Source organism: Pelodiscus sinensis, chromosome 1, assembly GCF_052426305.1.
Source record: "Pelodiscus sinensis isolate ZL-2025 chromosome 1, ASM5242630v1, whole genome shotgun sequence".
Taxonomy (NCBI): Eukaryota; Metazoa; Chordata; order Testudines; family Trionychidae; genus Pelodiscus; species Pelodiscus sinensis.
Genome location: NC_143052.1, coordinates 70,018,648 through 70,037,674, shown reverse-complemented (window position 1 = coordinate 70,037,674; position 19,027 = coordinate 70,018,648). Strand labels below are relative to the sequence as shown.

General features: G+C 44.8%; 1 protein-coding gene across 3 annotated transcripts in view; it reads left to right on the top strand.

Moving 5' to 3' along the window:
• Positions 1–4,868: 4,868 nt before the first annotated feature.
• The window catches only part of NAP1L1 (nucleosome assembly protein 1 like 1), a 37,547-nt gene continuing 23,388 nt past the window's right edge, over positions 4,869–19,027 (top strand). For 2 of the 3 annotated variants that reach the window (XM_075932097.2, XM_075932088.2), the window contains exons 1-4: positions 4,869–5,014; positions 15,546–15,582; positions 16,495–16,583; positions 18,234–18,336. In XM_075932097.2, the coding sequence (XP_075788212.1) occupies positions 15,566–15,582; positions 16,495–16,583; positions 18,234–18,336 (209 nt within the window). In that variant the 5' untranslated portion in view covers positions 4,869–5,014; positions 15,546–15,565. The remainder of the gene's footprint in view (positions 5,015–15,545; positions 15,583–16,494; positions 16,584–18,233; positions 18,337–19,027) is intronic. The other variant, XM_075932102.2, reaches the window with a different exon arrangement.

The following is a 19,027-nucleotide window of genomic DNA, read 5'->3' as shown; positions in this document are numbered from 1 at the left end:
CCTTGCCTTCTTCCTCCCCTCCCTCCCAGGGTCTACCACTCACTGGAATCAGCTGTTATGTGGTGTTCAGGCAGCTCTGAGGAGGAGCAAGTACAGGGTGTAAGCAGGAGAGGGGGTGGGAAGAGACAAAGAAGAGATGAAGCAAGATGGGGACCTGGGGAAAGAGTCGGGTAGGGGTGGATCCTGGGGCAGAATGGGGGCAGGAAGAGATGAGATAGGGGTAGGAACTAGGCGGAAGGGGAGGTGGCGTGGAGCCTGGGGTGGATCAAGGGTAGGAACAGATGGGATGCTCTCGAACAGCACCATCCTGTGTCCATTGACATCAATGGTGAAACTTCCATTGACTTCACTAGTTCAGGGTCTGCCTTAAGAGTGATGGAAAGGAAACAATGCTGTACCAGCTAGTGGTGTTGAGTAGATCTGGTTGGGAAATTTAGTTTATAAAAACTGAAATGGTTCACAGGAAAGGGTTGGGTCTGACTAATTATTTGACTCCAAAATGTTGAAAAAATTGTTTTCAGATTTTCTAAATGAAATATTCTAGTTTTCCAGTTTGAAAGGATTTTTCATTTTGAAATTTGAACTAATTATAGTAGAGATGTTAATAGTCAAAACTGAAATGAAATGTTTTGAAATTCTCAAAAAAAAGTTGTAATTAACCTGAATCAAAATATTTTTTTAATATTCAGATCATAGATATTTTTAAGATTTTGAATTTTTGTGCTGATTCAAGATAGGGGTTTTTTAATATCAGAAACATATTTACAGGATAGGAAAACTGTTTCCTGCCCAACTCTCATGCTGACCTTTCCAGGGTGCAGTACACACTGCATTCTCTTTCATGTTTGTGCAATGACTAATCTAACTGGGAATCCTGCAGCACAAGCTTACCATGGATTCTGTTACTGTGCAAAAATTGAAGGTCTACCCTGAAAACTTAAAGTGACATAGTTATGTCTCTCAGGGGTGCGAAAAATCTACACCCCTAAGAGATGTAGCTATGCTAACTTAGCCCTTAGTGTAGCCAGTGCTAGAGCTACTGCCTTTTGGGAAGGTAGATTGCCTATGCTGACTGGAGAATCCTTCCTATCATGGTAGTGTCTACACTAAAGCACTACAGTGTAGTAACTAAAGCACAGCAGCTGTGTCACTGTAGGCTATGTCTACACTACATGTTTTTGCCTGTCCTGGAGAGGCATAAGGATCTTACGCAAAACAGGGTTTTTGCACAAAAAGGAAATGTCCATACTGCTTCTTTTTGCGCAAAAACCCCTGGCACAAAAAGAAACAGCAGAAAATATGCTAATCTTGTCACAGTTTATGCTAATGAGTCACTCATTAGCATATTTTCTGCCACAAAAATGTGTAGTGTAGCCGTAGCCATAATGTTTAAGTATAGACATACCCGGAACTAGTGAGATTGTTCTTTTCAGTTTAAAGCAAAGTGAGAAAGCTACATGATCCTCAGTGTTGCCATACTTTTGACCATATAACACACAAATCAGATGAACCTTAACTGCATCACAATAACTACCCAAAACAATAAGGACACTGACTTTCCAGTACATAGAATTTTCTGTGAAACTATTAAGTAAATTTGGGATAGTTACACACACTCCAATGGATACAGCTATTTCTCTTCCCTCACCTCCTTTAGGCCCATTTTTTCATGTACACTAATAAAATTATTTGTCCTATACTTTATTCTAATGATTTTATATAGCAATGGAAATAAACTACTTAATGTGGAATTTCTATCCAAGACTGATATTTCATTTAGGACCTGACCTTTCATTGCTATTTCCTATGGCTATGTATGCCACAACAAACACAGTTATTTACAAATTTGAATTCCAATCCATTGTTAGTTTGTGATGCTATATGGAATATGTGTGACTATATATAATATTATTGATGCCAATGTTACAAAATTGCAGTGCTTCTTACAAGATATGCCATGTAAGATATCAGTGGAAAAGTTATGATGGCTAAATATGATAATCATGTTTATATGCACATATCATCTTTGTCTTGTAGTTATAAATGTGTGTGATATATTGATATTTCCAGCTTGTGCTGTGTATCTGGGTGACACCCTCAGACAGATTGGCATCAGCACTATGACCAGCATGCTCAATGACCTATTGAGTGCAATCAGATATACAATGAACCCATTGAAAGAAACATGGGGCTACACTTAAGAGTCAGCCAAACATGTCATGACATACCTGTGGACAGGGGACTCATGCTTTTTCCATGCCACATGCTGTGAGTTTGTGTTTGGGACAAAAGATATAGACACCACTGGCAAAAGATATAAAAAGCAGCTGCATCTTCTCCATTTTTCTTCACTCCTGTTTCTTACCTCTGGAATAACTTCTGTACAACTAAAGCTCTGAAAAAAGAACTGATAGACTTTCCATACTTTGGATATGTTTCAGAAAGACATTGCAAGCCAGAAAACTTACCAATGCAACTAAGAATCTGAAATATGTAATCTGAAGTCATATATATGTATCTGATTTCTCTGACAATTTAACAATTCTCTACTTGTTTTTTTATATAATAAACCTTTAGTTTTATATATTAAAGGATTGGCTGGTAGCATGGTACTTTGGGTAAAATACAAACTAGTATTGATTTGATAATGTGGCTGGCCCTTTGTGGATCCGAAAACATTTTGTATGGTGAACAGTTTTAATAACTCCTCCCCTTACTGAAACTATTTGCTAATTGGGAGACAGAGAACTGAATGCAATAAAGGGGTTGTGTGATTTTTTTTAAAAAAATTTAGCTTCTTGATAACTAGCATAGGGATCAAGAGCTCACTTTGGGTGCTATGCAAATTGCATAGCTTATTTTGAGGTAATTTCAAAATAGCTGTGTCTACATAGCACCAAATTTCAAAATAAAGCGCTATTCCAACAAATTCCTTAACCCTCGTGGAACAAGGGTTACAGGGATGCCAGAAGAGTACACCCATTATTTTAAAATATATTTAGAAATAATGGGCACGTTTCAAGATGCAGAATTGATACTTCCAGTATCCCGAAATAGCCCCGCTATCTAGATGTAGCCTTTGTGACTGGATGGTGAATCTAACCACAGTTTGTCACTAGTTTTGGGAGAATTTGCTCTCCTTTTCTCAGCCTACATTTTGACATTTTCAGTGTGGGCTACTCAAGGTCCCCCTCCAGTCACATAATAGTGTATTGTATGCAATCTCTAGTATATTTCATTTTTGAAATTATCACTATAACTAGGGGCATCAGATCTTAACTTTTCTTCTCATATTTAATCTTATTTCATTTGTTTTCTTTTTTTGAGTTTACCAACTTTACATTATATCTTCTCCACATCCTGAAATTTATTCGGGCTTATGTCTAATGCCAATTTCTAGTTTATTACTTTTTGCTTCTGTTTTCTAGCTCCATGAGCAGCCTTTGTAATGTAAGACAAAAGTCACAATTTATCCTTGGACAGTTAAAAATATTGAGAAATGAAGGATACTGAAAGTCTCTTATGTCAACAGGTGCACAATCACATCTCAGCATTTCATTTTATTCAGACCATGTCATTTTCTTTTGCCTTCTTCTACTGTATTCCAAAAGTTCCATACAGTAGATTTCTTTAAATTGCTATCTTGAAAATATGCTTCTTGTGAGGAAATTTGTTCTCATTTCACAGAAGCAGAACCAAGTGCAAAACAAAAAGTTAGGAGGGAACTTCATTCAAATCTACACAGCAATTTGCATGCGTTGGTTGCTATCTCATGTGACAGTTCAACAGCACTTCTGTTGTGTTATCTGCAGAACTGTTTATACACAACAGTTTGTTTTCTGAGTTAGTGTTTTATTCTATGCAGGAGGGGATTGGACTGTGTTTTTGTCACCCTTTGGCTGGTGGGGTGTATGTTGTGTTTTGGCCTGCAACAGAGTGCAGGTGTCATGCGTCAGCCTGGAAGGGACATGACTAGCCTTAACATGAGGCAGAAGCGGCCTGAGGCCAGCTGTGACAGCTGGCGCCCCAGACGGAACGCGTGATCGGCAGGGCCATCAATGGCCTGACGTCATCGTCGCGCACCATGGGCGCCCCTGTGACGTCATCATCAGGCGACCCGGGCGGTGGTGCACTAGGCAGCGGCCAAGTCCGCCTATAGCCACAGACCGCCCCTGCCATGAGGTGAACTAAGGCAGCCGCCTCCGGTGCCAGACTGGGGGTGTGTGTGTGCCACTAGCACCCAGAGTGTAGAAAATTGTGTCTGCTGCTGGTACATACGTATTCTCTCTGCAGTACCATGAGAGGAGTAGAACAGGAAGAAGGCAGAATTGAGACCTTTCAAAGTTTTGGCCCAAGCTAGGGACATGAGGGTGTCATTTGAGCTCCCTGCCTCAGGTGCCAAAATGTTGTGGGCTGGCCCTGCGAAGGGAATTTGTGTGTAGTATGCTCAGCCTGCGCTGCAGTGCACTGGTGTGTGATCACACTTGGGATTTGGTGGGATGGCTGTGTGAGCCAGATCACACTCAGGCACGTGTTTGCACTCACATTGTGCGTGTCTGTGAAATCTCAGGTGGGACCTGGGGGGAGGAGGCTGTGGGAGAGATCTCACGCGGCCCGGGCAGCTGCGGTCAGGGCGTAGGCGATGCCCACATGTGGGGTCTGGGGCTGTGCGCGCTACGCTCTGCGAGCTGCTTCCCATGCTTCGGCCGGGCTGCCCGAGGCTGTGCCCCGCCCGCGAGCCCGACCTCTTCGCGCGCCCGGTTGTCCGACCCCTCGCGGGACGGAAAGGGGCGGGGCCGATGCCGGACAGCTCCCGCCCAGTCACTCATCCCGGCGCGCGCGCGCGTTGCCTAGGGACAGGCATAGGCGCGCGGGGGAAGGGGGAGGAGGGGGCAACGTGGTGACGTTATTTCTATATGAGCGCGAGCGGCGGGAGCTTGGGTCTTTTTTACCGCCAGTCGCGCGGCGGCTTCTTCCTCGCTCCTGAGTCACTGCGAGCCCCGGCCCGGCGCAGGTAGCGGGGAGGCGGCTGGCGGGGGCCGTTGGCGGGATGAGCGGCCCGGCTGTGGACGGGCGGGGAGAGGCGGGCGGGCGAGGGGGGACTCGGCCGGGCCGGGCCCCTGTTCCGGGGTCGGCAGGCAGGGGCCGCCACGGGCAGGGCCGGGCCGGCAGCGGATGCGGCTGGGCCGGACGGAGTCCGCTCTCCCGGTGTCTGCGCGGCGCGGGGCCCCTCCCCTTTTGCGGGGCCTTTCTGCTCCTCCCCAGGGAGCAGCGCCGGGTCTGCCCCTCCCCCGGGGCCGCCATGCTGCTGGGGTCGCGCTAGGCCGCGCTGCCTCGGGCCTGGCGGCGGGGAGGGGGGAGGCTGCCTGCTCGCAGCACGTGGGGATGGCGCTGCTCCGGCCTGTGCCTGCGGGGAGGGATGGGAGCTAGGGGGCGGGGTGGGTGGATGGGGGAGGCTGTTCTTAGGCGGACTGGGGGGGGAGAGTGGGCTATGTGGGGGGGGCGAGGAGTGTCGTGGGGGGTGTGCGCCTGGGGTGGGTAGCGAAGGTGCCTTGCTAGCTCTGGCTCCTTGCGCTCTCCCTGGGAAGCGTGGCGGCTTCTGTGCTGCGCAACTTGTTACTGACAGGCGGACCCAGCGATTCAGAGCCTGGCGACAGATAGCTTGTTCCCCCTTCCTCTTCTTTCCCCCCGCCTTTCGAAGAGCTGGCTCTAGTCACTTCATAGCTTCCCCCCTAGTCATGGTACCTAGTGAGTTGGGCGCTGCATGCTCCTCCTTCTTGGTGCTTACTCACCATTCCAAGTAATGGTCTGGGTTATGGAGTGGTCACTTGTCAAAACGGAAACTTGATGTATTGGTAACCTCCATAACCTGAGCACGTGCCAAGCAGTGCAGAGGGGTTGTTTTTATAATGTTGCCAGTTGGGTAATACTACTACTATCAGACTATATTCTCTGGTCATCTGAAGAAGTGGGCTGTGCCCACGAAAGCTCATGATACCATCTACCTGTTTTGTTAGTCTTTATAAAGTGCTACCAGACCATTTATTGTTTTTTAAGTTTATCCCAAGAAACCAGGAAGGCACTTACAACATGAATTTCTATGGCAGTTCAGCTTAATAACATACACACAAAACCAAACCTTCTTTGGTTGGTAAAATAACTCTCTGAAAGTAAACGGAGGGTAATCAATGTACTGATATTTTCCTTAATGCGTAGCCAAAAATTCAATATCTTTGCAGTAGCAAAGTGAAATTCATAAGATTTGTTAGCTGTTTGGAGCTTGCTGGATGGAACATTCATGTATAAATGAATGTTCATTTATGTGTAAATGTGTAAATGATTAAAACAATTTTTCTAAGTTTTTAAGAGACCTAAAACAAGTCTATCTCCTGTTTCAATGCATTCATGTATAGCATGCTCCTTGGGAAATGTTAAGACCACCAACAGCAGAGGTAAATACTGAGATCCTCAGGGAAAAAGGAATCAAAAGACCAGAAGACTGGAGTACAGGCAGTCCCCGGGTTACGTACAAGATAGGGACTGTAGGTTTGTTCTTAAGTTGAATCTGTATGTAAGTCGGAACTGGCGTCCAGATTCAGCCGCTGCTGAAACTGACCGCCAGTTCTGACTTACATACAGATTCAACTTAAGAACCCCAAGCGTCCCCAAGTCAGCTGCTGCTGAAACTGATCAGCGGTTGATTCCAGGAAGCCCGGAGCAGAGCAACTCTGCCTCGGGCATCCTGTAGTCAGCGCTGGTCAGTTTCAGCAGCGGCTGACTTGGGGATGCCTGGGGCAGAGCAGCTGGGGTGCTGCTGGGTTGCTCCAGTAGCGCTGCTCCTTGGCGCTACTGGACCAACCCAGCAGCACCCCAGCTACTCTGCCCCAGGAGTCCTGATTCAGCCGCTGCTGAAACTGACCAGCAGCGGCTGAATCAGGACGCCTGGGGCAGAGCAGCTGGGGTGCTGCCGGGTTGGTCCAGTAGTGCCCAGAGCAGTGCTGCGGGACCAACCGGCAGCACCCTAGCTGCTCTGCCCCAGGGTCCACAACAAAAGCCTGGTCTGCTGGGGGTCTCCAGCAGATCAGGGACACCAGGAGCAAAGCCAGAGGCGTGGGACCCCGCCGCAGCTGCGGCTTTGCTCCCGGTGTCCCTGGTCTGCTGCGGACCGTCTCTAGCAGACCAGAGACACCGGGAGGAGGAGGAGAAAAGTAGACTGTCTGGCTTAAGAGAGTAGAGGCTCTGGAAAGTGTATGGAAGCACCCTTTTTAGCAGGTAGAGATACTAGGTTTCTTACTTGGCCTTGCCTGGGGGGGGTTGTGTCTGGTAAACTTTTCAAGCTCTTACCAGAATTATACTGAATTTAAATTGAAACAGGAGATGGACTTTTTAGGTCTCTTAGAAATTTAGAAAAATTGTTTTAATCATTTACACATTTATGAAGATGTTCGCTTATGTGAAAAGATGATATTGAATAGAGGTAGGCATTGTGCATGTGTGTGGCAGAGCTCTCCGGCAGCTCTTCTTTCTTGATCTGAGATTACTATTCTAGGTGGATATCACATTCCTGAGAATGTAACCAAGTGTTGCTAAATTAAATTTCTGCATATCATTGACTTTGGTAGGAAGTTGTCCATTATCAGACCTTCCAAAGTACAAACTAACTACATGAAATAAATTCATTCAGAGATGTTAGAAATTAAACAGATGCCAAAGGAATAAAAACAATGTTGGGATCTTGTGTCGAATTAGTCTGTATTATCCCTATGGATGCAAGAGACCGCTTCCATCTCTGATGCATCACCCAGGAAAAGTCAATTCTGCTCCACTGGATGTTTCAAAAATGTTTAGGTATTTGTCTATGGTAAACTGGGCTATGCATCTGTCCATCTTAACCTAAATTGGTCAGTAGTTGTATGGTGAACTTAAGGAAGAGCTAGGTGCTCCAGAAAGTGATGGAACTTGTTGGATTTTGAATGTGTTCATCTGTGGATTAATCAGATTTTGGACATGCTTACAAAATAACAAAGTGGGCAGTATATTCATTTCTAAATTGATACTGAACCAATACTTCAGCCTGTCACTAGGATTTAAGGAAGTGCCATCAGATGAAATATTAAAGCTGGTTCCTAATTTGTGGTTAGAGCCCGTGACTTTTAAGAGTAGGATATTGAACCAGTTGTCTGGTCACTTTCTAGTTTGGGTAAATAAGTTCAATTTAACTACTTTCCATCTGTCTTGGACTGTAGATTTGCTCTGCAGTATCTTACAACAGCCACCCATTTTACTCTAAATGTGATGGTTGATAGTACATGTTATAGATGAGTTTTATTTATAAATTGCTTTGGGATTCTCGGAGCTCTAAAGTAGTGTATAACTAAAATTTGTTAATCAAAAATAATTTTTTAATGCTACTTAGCTGACCGTGGCCTGCAGTTGCATAAGGTTAATGAATGAATGCTCCTTACCACCTAAACCCTGTCTAGGTTTTAGCTTTTACGTACAAATGTATGGAAAATTTTTACAAAATGCACTTGAAGACTTCTGTGTTTAGCTCCTGACTGACTTGGAAACCTGTTGAAGATTTCTTGCATGCATTTAACACGGGTTGGCAACCTACGGCTCACTAGCCAAAAATGGCTCACTAAGGAGCCAGATATGGCTCTTCTGGAGTTCTAACCCACAATTGGTGACCACACAAGTGAGAAACAAAAACAAAACACAACCCCTCCCCAACCCTCACTGATGGTGCCCCCCCCCCCCACTAAAACACCTCACTCCCCTGGTACTCTTCTGGAGTTCAAGGGTTAATGGATTTTGTGCCCTCCATCTTCCCCCGCCCCCCTCCACAGGCTCTAGGTGGGGTCCAAAATGAGAGGTTAAGTGTGTGGGACAGGGCTGCCAGTGAATGGGATAAGGGTGCAGGACCTAGACAGGAGTGGGGTGTGCAGGAGGGTGTGAAGGTGCAAGGTCTGGGTGGGAAGTAGGGTGCAGAAGCAGGCGCTCTGGCCATGAGAGAGGGAGGGGGGAATAAAGGTGTGCGGGTGCAGGGTCTGAGCATGAGAAGGTGGGGGGGGGGCACTTACTGGATTTTGCACCATGTCACAGGCACCGTGTAACAGAGCCTCCCACTGCTCCCATTCACCAGAAGGAAGCCCTCAGGAAGGATTTGCAGGAGAAGCCTCCATGAAGTGCTGTCAAGGGAAGGAAAATGGTAGCATGCACAGAGCCATTTTTCTCTCTGTTTGTTCCCCACACGTCCGATCCAGCAGAGAGGCAGAGGGCTCTCTTCCCCTGCACTCCACCCCTGCAGGAAACTGGGCCAGATGGGGACAGACCACAGGACCTGCCCCAGGATCGGGGCCCAGGGCAGGACACTGTGGCAAGGTGGGGGCTGGCGCCTTGTTGGCCAGGCTGCTGCAACTGGAGCCTAAGCGGGGATGCTGCAGCCTGGCTGTTGCCAGAGTTGTGAGACTGCCATGGCCAGGCCGCAGGGTCTGCCCCAGGAGCACAGCATGTGTGGACAGACTGCGACCATCAGATGAGGCCTGGAGCCTGGCCACTACCTCCAGATGGAAGCATCTGCTGCCTGCCCGGCCTTCTCACTGTCCCAGCTTGGAGTGCGCATGTATCCCCTACAGTGCGACCTCAGCCAGCCCTTTAAATGAGCAGAGTTCCACAGCCGTCTCTTGCCAGAGTGCAGCCTGTTCTTACCGGAGTGCACCGCCTTACATCACTTCTGGTTAAACGTGAAATAGACAAAAAAAAGACTATCTTGATGTCAGTAATCACACATTTTAAAATTTTTGAACTATTTTTTCATTTTAATTTAAAAAGTTGGGTGTATTTTGGGAATGACAAAAGAGCCAAATTTGGTTCCATATTGAGCCATGGGTTGCTGACCCCCGCATTAGATCATTCCACTAATCTGGAAAGAACCAGTTATTCTAGAATCTCAGGACTCCTTTGCTAACAAATAGCTGTGAAACCGATTGGCAGAATGTCTCTATCCCCCTTTAGTGGCAAGTTCACAGAAAAGTTAACAGCTTTCTGTTGCTCCCAATTACTCTGTTAGCGTAAGTAATAGAGGACAGTGCAGGGGAATCTGATGATTCCAGTCCTGTCGATGATCCATGATGAGAGGCATCAGTGTGGTTCTGTACGACTTACACTTTTGTTAGTATTTTAAAATCTTCACCTAACAAACTACCTTCATTGTGCAGTCTCGGCTATGTTCTTAAGAGGAATAAGGGTTGAATAGTCAATCATCCTTACTTTAGTTGCAGAAGTTGAAAAGTATCATGAATGAGGTGATGAACTGTAGAAAGAAAAGATTGTTTCATAGAGGCTGTTAAATGCTGCTCTGAAGACCCATGTTTGCCCAGTACAATACAGAAATTGTGCCAGAGGCAAGTCACACAGAGTAAAACTTTTCACATGCTCCTTTGTCTGTCCTTCCCCCCCCCCCCCCCCCCCGCCATGCATCCAATTTGGGGGTAGGGGTGTAATTGACTAGTCGATTATCAGATCAGCAAAAGCTTATTGGATAGTCAGTAGTGACTCAACTAGTGCCACCCTTCCCCCATCCCCCCCAATAGTTGCCTCTGTCAGAGGCAGCAAGGGTGGGGCACAGGAGCCGGTGTTGGGAGAGGGGGGGAGCTGGCTTAAAATCTGGTTTTCTCCCAGCACTATCTCCAGGGAGCAGAGGAGACAAAGGTACAGTGGGGAAAGGGTGCAAGCTGGGACTGAAGCAGTCCCACTCCTGCCGGTTCCCACTGTGGTGCTTCAGCCTTTGAAATGTAGCAAGAGCCTGGAGCTACCTCCATTGCGACTCTGCAGAGTAGTCTTATTGTCTTATATGATTAGTTAAACCACAATTTAACATCCTTACTGGGGAGGGTGGGGGTGGAGGAAGGCATTTACAGAAGCACCGCACACTTGCAGCTTCAGCCAAAGTCAGAGGGAGCTTTGTTGTGTTATGGATGTTAAAGTGTAACTGTCACTATTAAAAATTCTGGTGGTTACATGTGCTGTGGGCTTTGCAGTATAAATCTTATATAAAAGTTTTATACTGCAGAGGCCACAGTGAATCAAGCTCCTCCGGAGTGGGGCCAGCTGCCAACCATGCTTCTGGGGAGCTGACTTCACTGTGGGCTCTGCAGTATATCTTTATAGTGCAGAGCCTGGGAGTGACAGCTGACTCCCTGGAGCAGGAACCAGTGCGAAACCTTAACAGAAACCGATAAGCTGATGAGTATTGGTTAGCCGTTTAAACAGTTACACTTTTACATACCTACTGTGAATATATGGAGTGCTATACAGTTTTAGGTACTCCATTTAAAAAAATCAGACACTGGGTACTTCAAACTGGGCACCCCAAACTAGTAGTGATTTCATACAGTCTTGGCTTTTAGCTCGGTCAGTTCTCTCATGTGTAGAATCTAGGTAATGTCACTTCATATCAAGGGACATTTCGGAGATAAAAGTATTAATGTTTTTAAAGAACCAACGTACTAAAATGCGTACCATAAAGCTCATGAAGCAATGAATAATTGCAAGGTTTGGATGGTATACTGGGGACACACTGAATGATGAGTAAGACGAAATATAGGTAGCTACCAATTCAGTGAGCACTGTTCAGAATGTGCACTAAACAAGGTTTAAAAGTTCTATGGGGAAAAACAATATGAGATTGTATAGTTGAAGACTGTCAAATAAACATGCCCAAGGGAGCTGTGTGGGCTCCTCTAACTCTGGCATTTCCTAGTTTTTGAGTGTTTGACATTGCAACCTTTAATGTCCTCCATTGACTCTTTTGGATGTAATATGAAAAAGCAGTCCCCTGCAGCAAAACGGTCCTGGCCAGAAAAACCCTTCAACGGTTACTCATTAAAACTGTTAAACAATTAAGCAATTAAATGATATAATTTTATTTGCATCCCTAATTCATGTCTTTTAAGAAGAAAAGGACAACATAAAGGGGAACCAGGGACAGAGTTCCAATTCTTGTTAGTTTTTAATGTACCATAGCAGACTACTGCTACTGATTTTTTTTAATTAATTTTTTTTAAATTCTGGAATTTTGAGGGCAATGCTTGCATAATCTTATGCCATCTTGTAATTACAAGAATCTATGGTGTCTTGGTGAAATGTGGAAGTGTTTTTCACAGGTTTGACTGTGTGGCTATTTCTGCATTTATGGTAGGGTGTAGAATAGAGAGGTTACATGTTCTGATGTATATGCTGTAGTCGTGAAAGCAGGCTGCATCCATAATTTCACTGCAGTGTATAGCTATGTGGTGTGATGCTCCAGTAGTGGAAATACAGTAGAGAAGAGGTAGAACAAGTGGAGATGAAAGTTGCTCTTCTGTTAAGTTACATGGTTTAGAATATCTTAGGCACTTGTTGGCATTCCTGAATAAGAGCAATTCGATGAGATTTATAGAACATGTGACAAGATGTGTACTCTTTTCTTGACACCCATTCCACTGCTGGTGGTAGGTAGGTTTTTCATGAATATGACTACAAGCCCCTAAGTAAGAAGCCCTTAAACAGCTACTAAGATGCCACAGATCTGTGCTAAGTGCACTGTTTGAACTTTACTGTGTGTTTTGCCAGATACATTTAATACACAGTACAGAGGGCTTCATAACTTCTACAGCAGATTTCAGTTCAAAATGGGGATGTGAACAGGTAACTAGTTAACTGTAACCTAGGAGAAGGCCACAGCCTGTTGCTGAGAATTTAGTAGTTTCCCTCCTTAATATCATGGAAGGGGAAAATGATGTGTGAAACAGACATTGTAAGGTGAATTGTGATTGGGATTCCCAATTTTAGTTCCATAATCTTAATGTGTTTGGATTTCTTGGAATTTGTTTTAATTGTTAAAGTCAAACATGAACACTCAACGGGAGTCTTAGAATGCTGCCATGCAGTATTTCTAGTGATTTGAAGATATGTAGTTATCAACCTTATATAGCTGTTTATTTTGGTTCTTAAAGACAGTCACTGACATGCTGGGAGGTTCTATTTAAATTGGGCTTGCCAAAGGAATAAAAAATCCCATTTAACTGGTTAACCATTATGTTTAACTGGTTAATCGATTAAATGGGAGGGAGTTGCTCCAGCCCAACTGGGTTACAGTTGTATCACCAGGGCAGTTGAAAACAACTGGAATGTACAGGCAGTCCCCGAGTTACGCAGATCCGACTTATGTTACGAACGGGGCACTTCCTCTCCCTGGTCTCGAGCAGACCAGGGAGAGGAAGCAAAGCGGCGGCGGAACGCGCGGCCAGCTGACAGCCCAGACGCGTCTGGGCTGTCAGCTGGCCGCGCGTTCTGCCGCTCTGCTCTGCTCTGCTCAGCTCCGCTCTGCTCTGCTCCCCCTCCCCCTGGGCTGCAGACCAGGGGGAGGGGGAGCAGAGTGGAGCACGCGGCCAGCTGACAGCCCAGACGCGTCTGGGCTGTCAGCTGGCCGCGCGTTCCGCCGCTCTGCTGTGCTCCGCTCTGCTCCCCCTCCCCCTGATCTGCAGGGGGGGGGAGCAGAGCGGAGCACGCGGCCAGCTGACAGCCCAGATGCGTCTGGGCTGTCAGCTGGCCGTGCGTTCTGCCGCTCTGCTCTGCTCCGCTCTGCTCCCCCTCCCCCTGGTCTGCAAACCATGGGGGGGGGGAAGCAGAGCAGAGCACGCGGCCAGCTGACAGCCCAGACGCGTCTGGGCTGTCAGCTGGCCGCGCGTTCCGCCGCTCTGCTCTACTCTGCTCCCCCTCCCCCTGGTCTGCAGACCTGGGGGACGGGGAGCAGAGCAGAGCAAAGCCGCGGAGCCCGAGGGCAGCAGGATAGCCACGGCGCGTCTGGGCTGTCCCGCTGCCCCCGTGCTCCGCGGCTTTGCTCCGGACGCCTGTGGTACAGCAGCTGGGGCGCTGCCGGTTGGTCCCGTAGCGCCGCTCTGGGTGCCACTGGACCAACCCAGCAGCACCCCAGCTGCTCTGCCCCAGGTGTACCCTAGTCAGCAGCTGCTGAAAATGACCAGTGGCTGACTACAGGAAGCCCCTGCCCCGGGCTTCCTGGAATCAGCGCTGATCAGTTTCAGCAGCAGCTGACTTGGGGATGCCTGGGGTTCTTAAGTTGAATCTGTATGTAAGTCAGAACTGGCGTCCAGATTCAGCCACTGTTGAAACTGATCAGTTTCAGCAGCGGCTGAATCTGGACGCCAGTTCCGACTTACATACAGATTCAACTTAAGAACAAACCTACAGTCCCTATCTTGTACGTAACCCGGGAACTGCCTGTAATTGTGAATCTGGCCTGTTAGTTTGCTGTTGACTTGTTGGTTTACGAGAACTAGCACAACTCAAAGGAAAATGGGAGCATGGGGAGCCCAGTCATGAGACCTATCTCTGCACTTTTAAAAGGTCCTCTTATTCTTTTGCTTCAGTTCACATGTCAGTGCTGCCTTGGTGCACAGTGGAGCCAAGACAGCACTGCAGGGTCATATGAAGTCTGTAAGGCACTGATGACTAAAGCTCATATCCATGGGCTTTAAGAAGTTTAACAATTGCTGCTGTCTGATCTGTCATTTAAAACTCTTGACATGTTGTAATAAGTTAGTGGTTAGACTAGACAACTAGAAGTGTTGCATGCAGGTTATCTGTAGAGCAGGGGCGGGGAACCTTTTTTGGGTCGGGGCTGCTGACGGCTCTTAATACATTTAAAAGGCAGAGCTGCAGTGGGAGCTAACCCCTCTGTGGCTCTGCAGTTTTCTTCTTATTGATTAATCGAGTAGTCGATGGAAATTCCATCAGCTACTTGATGAGCTGATTATCCACAATTTAACATCTAGTTACCGGCACATATTGGGAGCCTGCATGTAAGCATGTACACAGTTACTTACACATCCCTAGTTATGAGCACCACATTTTATCAAAGATGGACGAATCGGAGATAGTATAGATGAGAACAACAAAAATGATGGAAGGCTTAGGCAACCTAACATGAAAAGGGGCTTAAAAGAACATGGCTAGTCTTGTTTTCTTAAGACTAACCATGTCCAGAGGCCAGACCTGATGGTAATCTTCAAATATGTTAAGACCTGTTATTTTAAAATGGTGATTGGTTGTTCTCTAGGTACACCAAGAGTATTGTTTCTTGGCATAGGTTTTAGGGAATATTGGGCGGAGGGGGGAATGGTTTAAAGAGTAACGAAAGAGAGGCATATGCTTCTATCACTGAAGATTTTAAAAACAGGTTGGGTGATCTAGGTTAGTTGGTCTTGTCATAGCACAGGGAGCTGGAGATGGCTGGCAGGAACTTCAAGAAGTAACCCTTTACTTTTGTGATTCTGTGCAGAGTGCACACCTAACAAATGGGTACTTCTGTGACCTCAGCATAGTAACAGTGTTACTACAATATCGTAAGCTACTGATAAGCTTTGACAACTATGATAGTATGTCTTACGTGGTTCCTAAACTTCATTTTTAATTTGTGATATTTGATGTGCAAGTCTCTGTACATAAAATCATAATACTGTTTTGTTTTTGTTTTTTTAAAGGCTTTCTGAGGTTTAAGAACATGGCAGACATTGATAAGTAAGTGTACTCTTTTGGACATTTACTTTGACTAAAACGATTATAATATGTATTGATTAATCCCATGCTTTAAACTGCTGTGATCGTTAAATAGTTTTTTTTTCCTTAAGGTATGTATTAGATTGGTGTAAAATGTGCAAACGGATTCATGTTTGGAGACTGTAACAGCAGTAGCTATTAAGCAAAATATAAACTAACAATATTCTAATTACTTCAATTTTATTTTGTAGGTAATGTACTAAATTATGAAAACTAGCAGCATCACTCACACCTCTGTCATGTTAAACATGACTTTTCCTTTCCTTGTCTTTCTTTTTTTGTCAGTGGTGCCGAGCCAAAATGGAGGGCTGTTGGTCAGTCTTCTAACTATGTAGTGTTAGTTACTAAGCAGTCTTCAAAAGTGATATTGTAAGTTTAAAGTGTTGCAAAACCTTACAGGATAAAAATGAAAACTTTTATGTATAAAACAGTTTCTGTGATTTAACCTCAATAACAGTGCTGTTATTTAGACGGAGTAATGCTGAAGCATAGGTAGAGAGTTAAATGATTTGACCAAGTTCACAAAGGGCATTTCTCCAGGATAGGATTGGAGTTCTGATTCCCAATTATTAGACTTGTATGCAAACCACTAAACTATTTGCGCTTCAAGATGATGGAAGTGAAATTTTTGGTAGGGAAAGGGTTTTCTCCACATTTGAACATCACTATTTTGGTCAAATTTGCCAGTGGAAAAAGTTACAGAAGTTCAAAGAGCAAAATACAAACTGCAAAACAGAGTGCCTTAGTTTAGACAACATCTGTAATGGCAGCTTTTACAAGTGTATCTTTTTCAGTTGTATTAATATACAAGTTCTTTAGTTTAAAATTTAAAACCTAGAAACCCTCACTTCTTGAATTGACTGTTTCTACTAGCAAAGAACAGGCTGAACTTGACCAACAGGATATGGAAGATGTTGAAGAAGTAGAAGAAGAAGAAACTGGTGAGGATGCCAACAGTAAAGGTAATGCTGTAATTCACTTGATTCGGAAGACATGTTAAATGGATTCCACTTCTCAATTTAAACTGAATGTAAATGATAAAATATTATTTTTAAATTTTGAAACCAGAAGGATATTTTGCTCATTCAAAGGGATTTTTAATGATCATTCAGTTCATGCTTGTGTCTGGTCTCATTCAAATGAGCAACAGCAGTCCAAGAAATGTTACCTATGTTAACATCAACCAGTCAGTGCTTCTGTCAGTAATCGAATGAACATTACTGCCCACTTAATTTCATAATCAGTCTGCTTCAAAATGATTCCATCAGAATTACAGTAAAACTCCAGTGGTCCGGCATCCAATGGTCCAGCACTGCTGATATTCTGGCACCATCTGCCCCAGACTTCCCCAAGTCAGCTGCTGCTGAAACTGACTAGCGGCTGACTCTGGAAAGCCGGGGGCAGAGCACCCCAGCTGCTCTGCCCCAGGCTTCCTGGAGTCAGCCGCTGGTTAGTTTCAGCAGCAGCTGACTTGGGGAAGTCTGGGGCAGAGCAGTTGGGGTGCTGCCGGGTTGGTCCCGCAGCGCCGAGGGGCGCATCCCCCCCCAACTCCATCCCAGACGCCTCATAGTTCCTCCCCCTTCCAATAGTCTGGCATATTTGATAATCCGGCATCCCATGGGTCCTAAAGGTGCTGGATTATCGGAAGTTTACTGTAGTACAAATACCTGAAATTGGTTAAAAAATAGAAACCAGCATATACATTTCCATCTAGTTAATACAGTATTCAAATATGGATAATGAAAACACAAGTACATTAGACATGACCAATTGTTTTTAGGACATAAATGTCCATGATTTGTCCAGTTAGAAAGAAGCTTCTCTACTAAGTTATTTAAAAAAAGCTGGGGGGGGGGGGGGAGGGAGGAGCGCTGAGTGAGGGGGTTGCAGATTTCTTATACCTACTTCTGAAGAATCTGGTACTGACCAGTTATAGCTATCTTTATTGATTGCTATGGCTTAGGTGCATTGCTGGACTGGTATGGCAGCTTGATTCTACTGCATGTTATGTTTTTTTGATAAGTCCCATCTTTTACTAGCATTTTTCAATGCAATCTTGTAGGGCAATTACTGAATCCAATTCCAGTTTTGACTGTTGTTCAGAAACCGAATATGATTTTTTGAAGAACATTAACTTATTGCACAGTCCCTGCCTTTTCCCAAAGCATCAAATACAAATCTCTGTATCCTGTATTTCTTTGCATCATTTAGTCTGAAATTTGTGAGACAACTTTTTTGGGGGCTGCATTTCTGATGACCTCTTTTAAAGCTGTGTTTTTGGCAAGAACTTATTTTAATGACTGGGACAACTTTTCATAAAATGAGAATTTCAAAGTTTTATCTTTCTGGAATGGTCAGCTTTTAGATTTTCCAAATACAGAATAAGATGGATCGTCACTAACTATTTAAAAAGAATATTTACGGCACAGTCAGTGGGGAAATGGAAGTGTGAAATGCTTCTATTTGTGTTGCACTTCCTTTGCAAAAGTTTGAATATCAGGGATTATCAACCTGGCATCTTTCCCTAGTACTAAAATATGTTCCTTTCCAGGTTGGCTATAAGATTAGCATAATGCATTTGCAAAACCTCTCCTTTTCATGGTTTTACTTAGCTCGACAGCTGACTGTCCAGATGATGCAAAATCCTCAGATTCTTGCAGCCCTTCAGGAAAGACTTGATGGCCTGGTAGGAACGTCTACAGGATATATAGAAAGGTATAATTTGTTGTCATTCAGAAGTTATAGTATCTGTGTATTATAATCTTGCTGCCTGTGGAAATGTTGACACCACTCAGTTTCTTCATTTTCAGACACATAGTATTAATACAACTTACATTAGGCCACAGGAGGTAGTTTATCAGAAACTAACTTTGAGAAGAAATCAGGAACTGAATTCCCTTGAGGTGTGGGGTTTTTTACTTGCGGAATCTTGGTAAAGAGAATTAAATAGGGTTGACATGTTAAAATGTACCTTTGGAAGTTACTTTAAGTTTGGCCTCTGAGGTTTTCAGTTTTGTGGTATTTATTGATGAAATAATTGGAACTGCTTTACAGAAATTGATTCACACGTTTCAAAATCTGGTTGCCTAGTGGCTTTTCCTGGTTTCTGTTTTACAGTATCATCAAACTTGTAGAATAGCAAAAATGTCATTAATGACGTGTTAAGGTTGCCCGGTTGATAGCTCATGCACTTCTAGAATGTAGAGTTCAGCAAAATTAAAACTTAAGAAAACCAGGAAATAGAATTAGACTGTACAAGCATTTTACGTTTTAACTCGGTTGGTATTTAGCCTGGACTTAGCAATAGACCCTGGGAATTACTTGCATGGACTAGAACTCCTTTCACTGTTCAGTGTAGATGTACTGAATAGTGGAGGAATAAGCTGGAACAATTTAGATGAGCTGC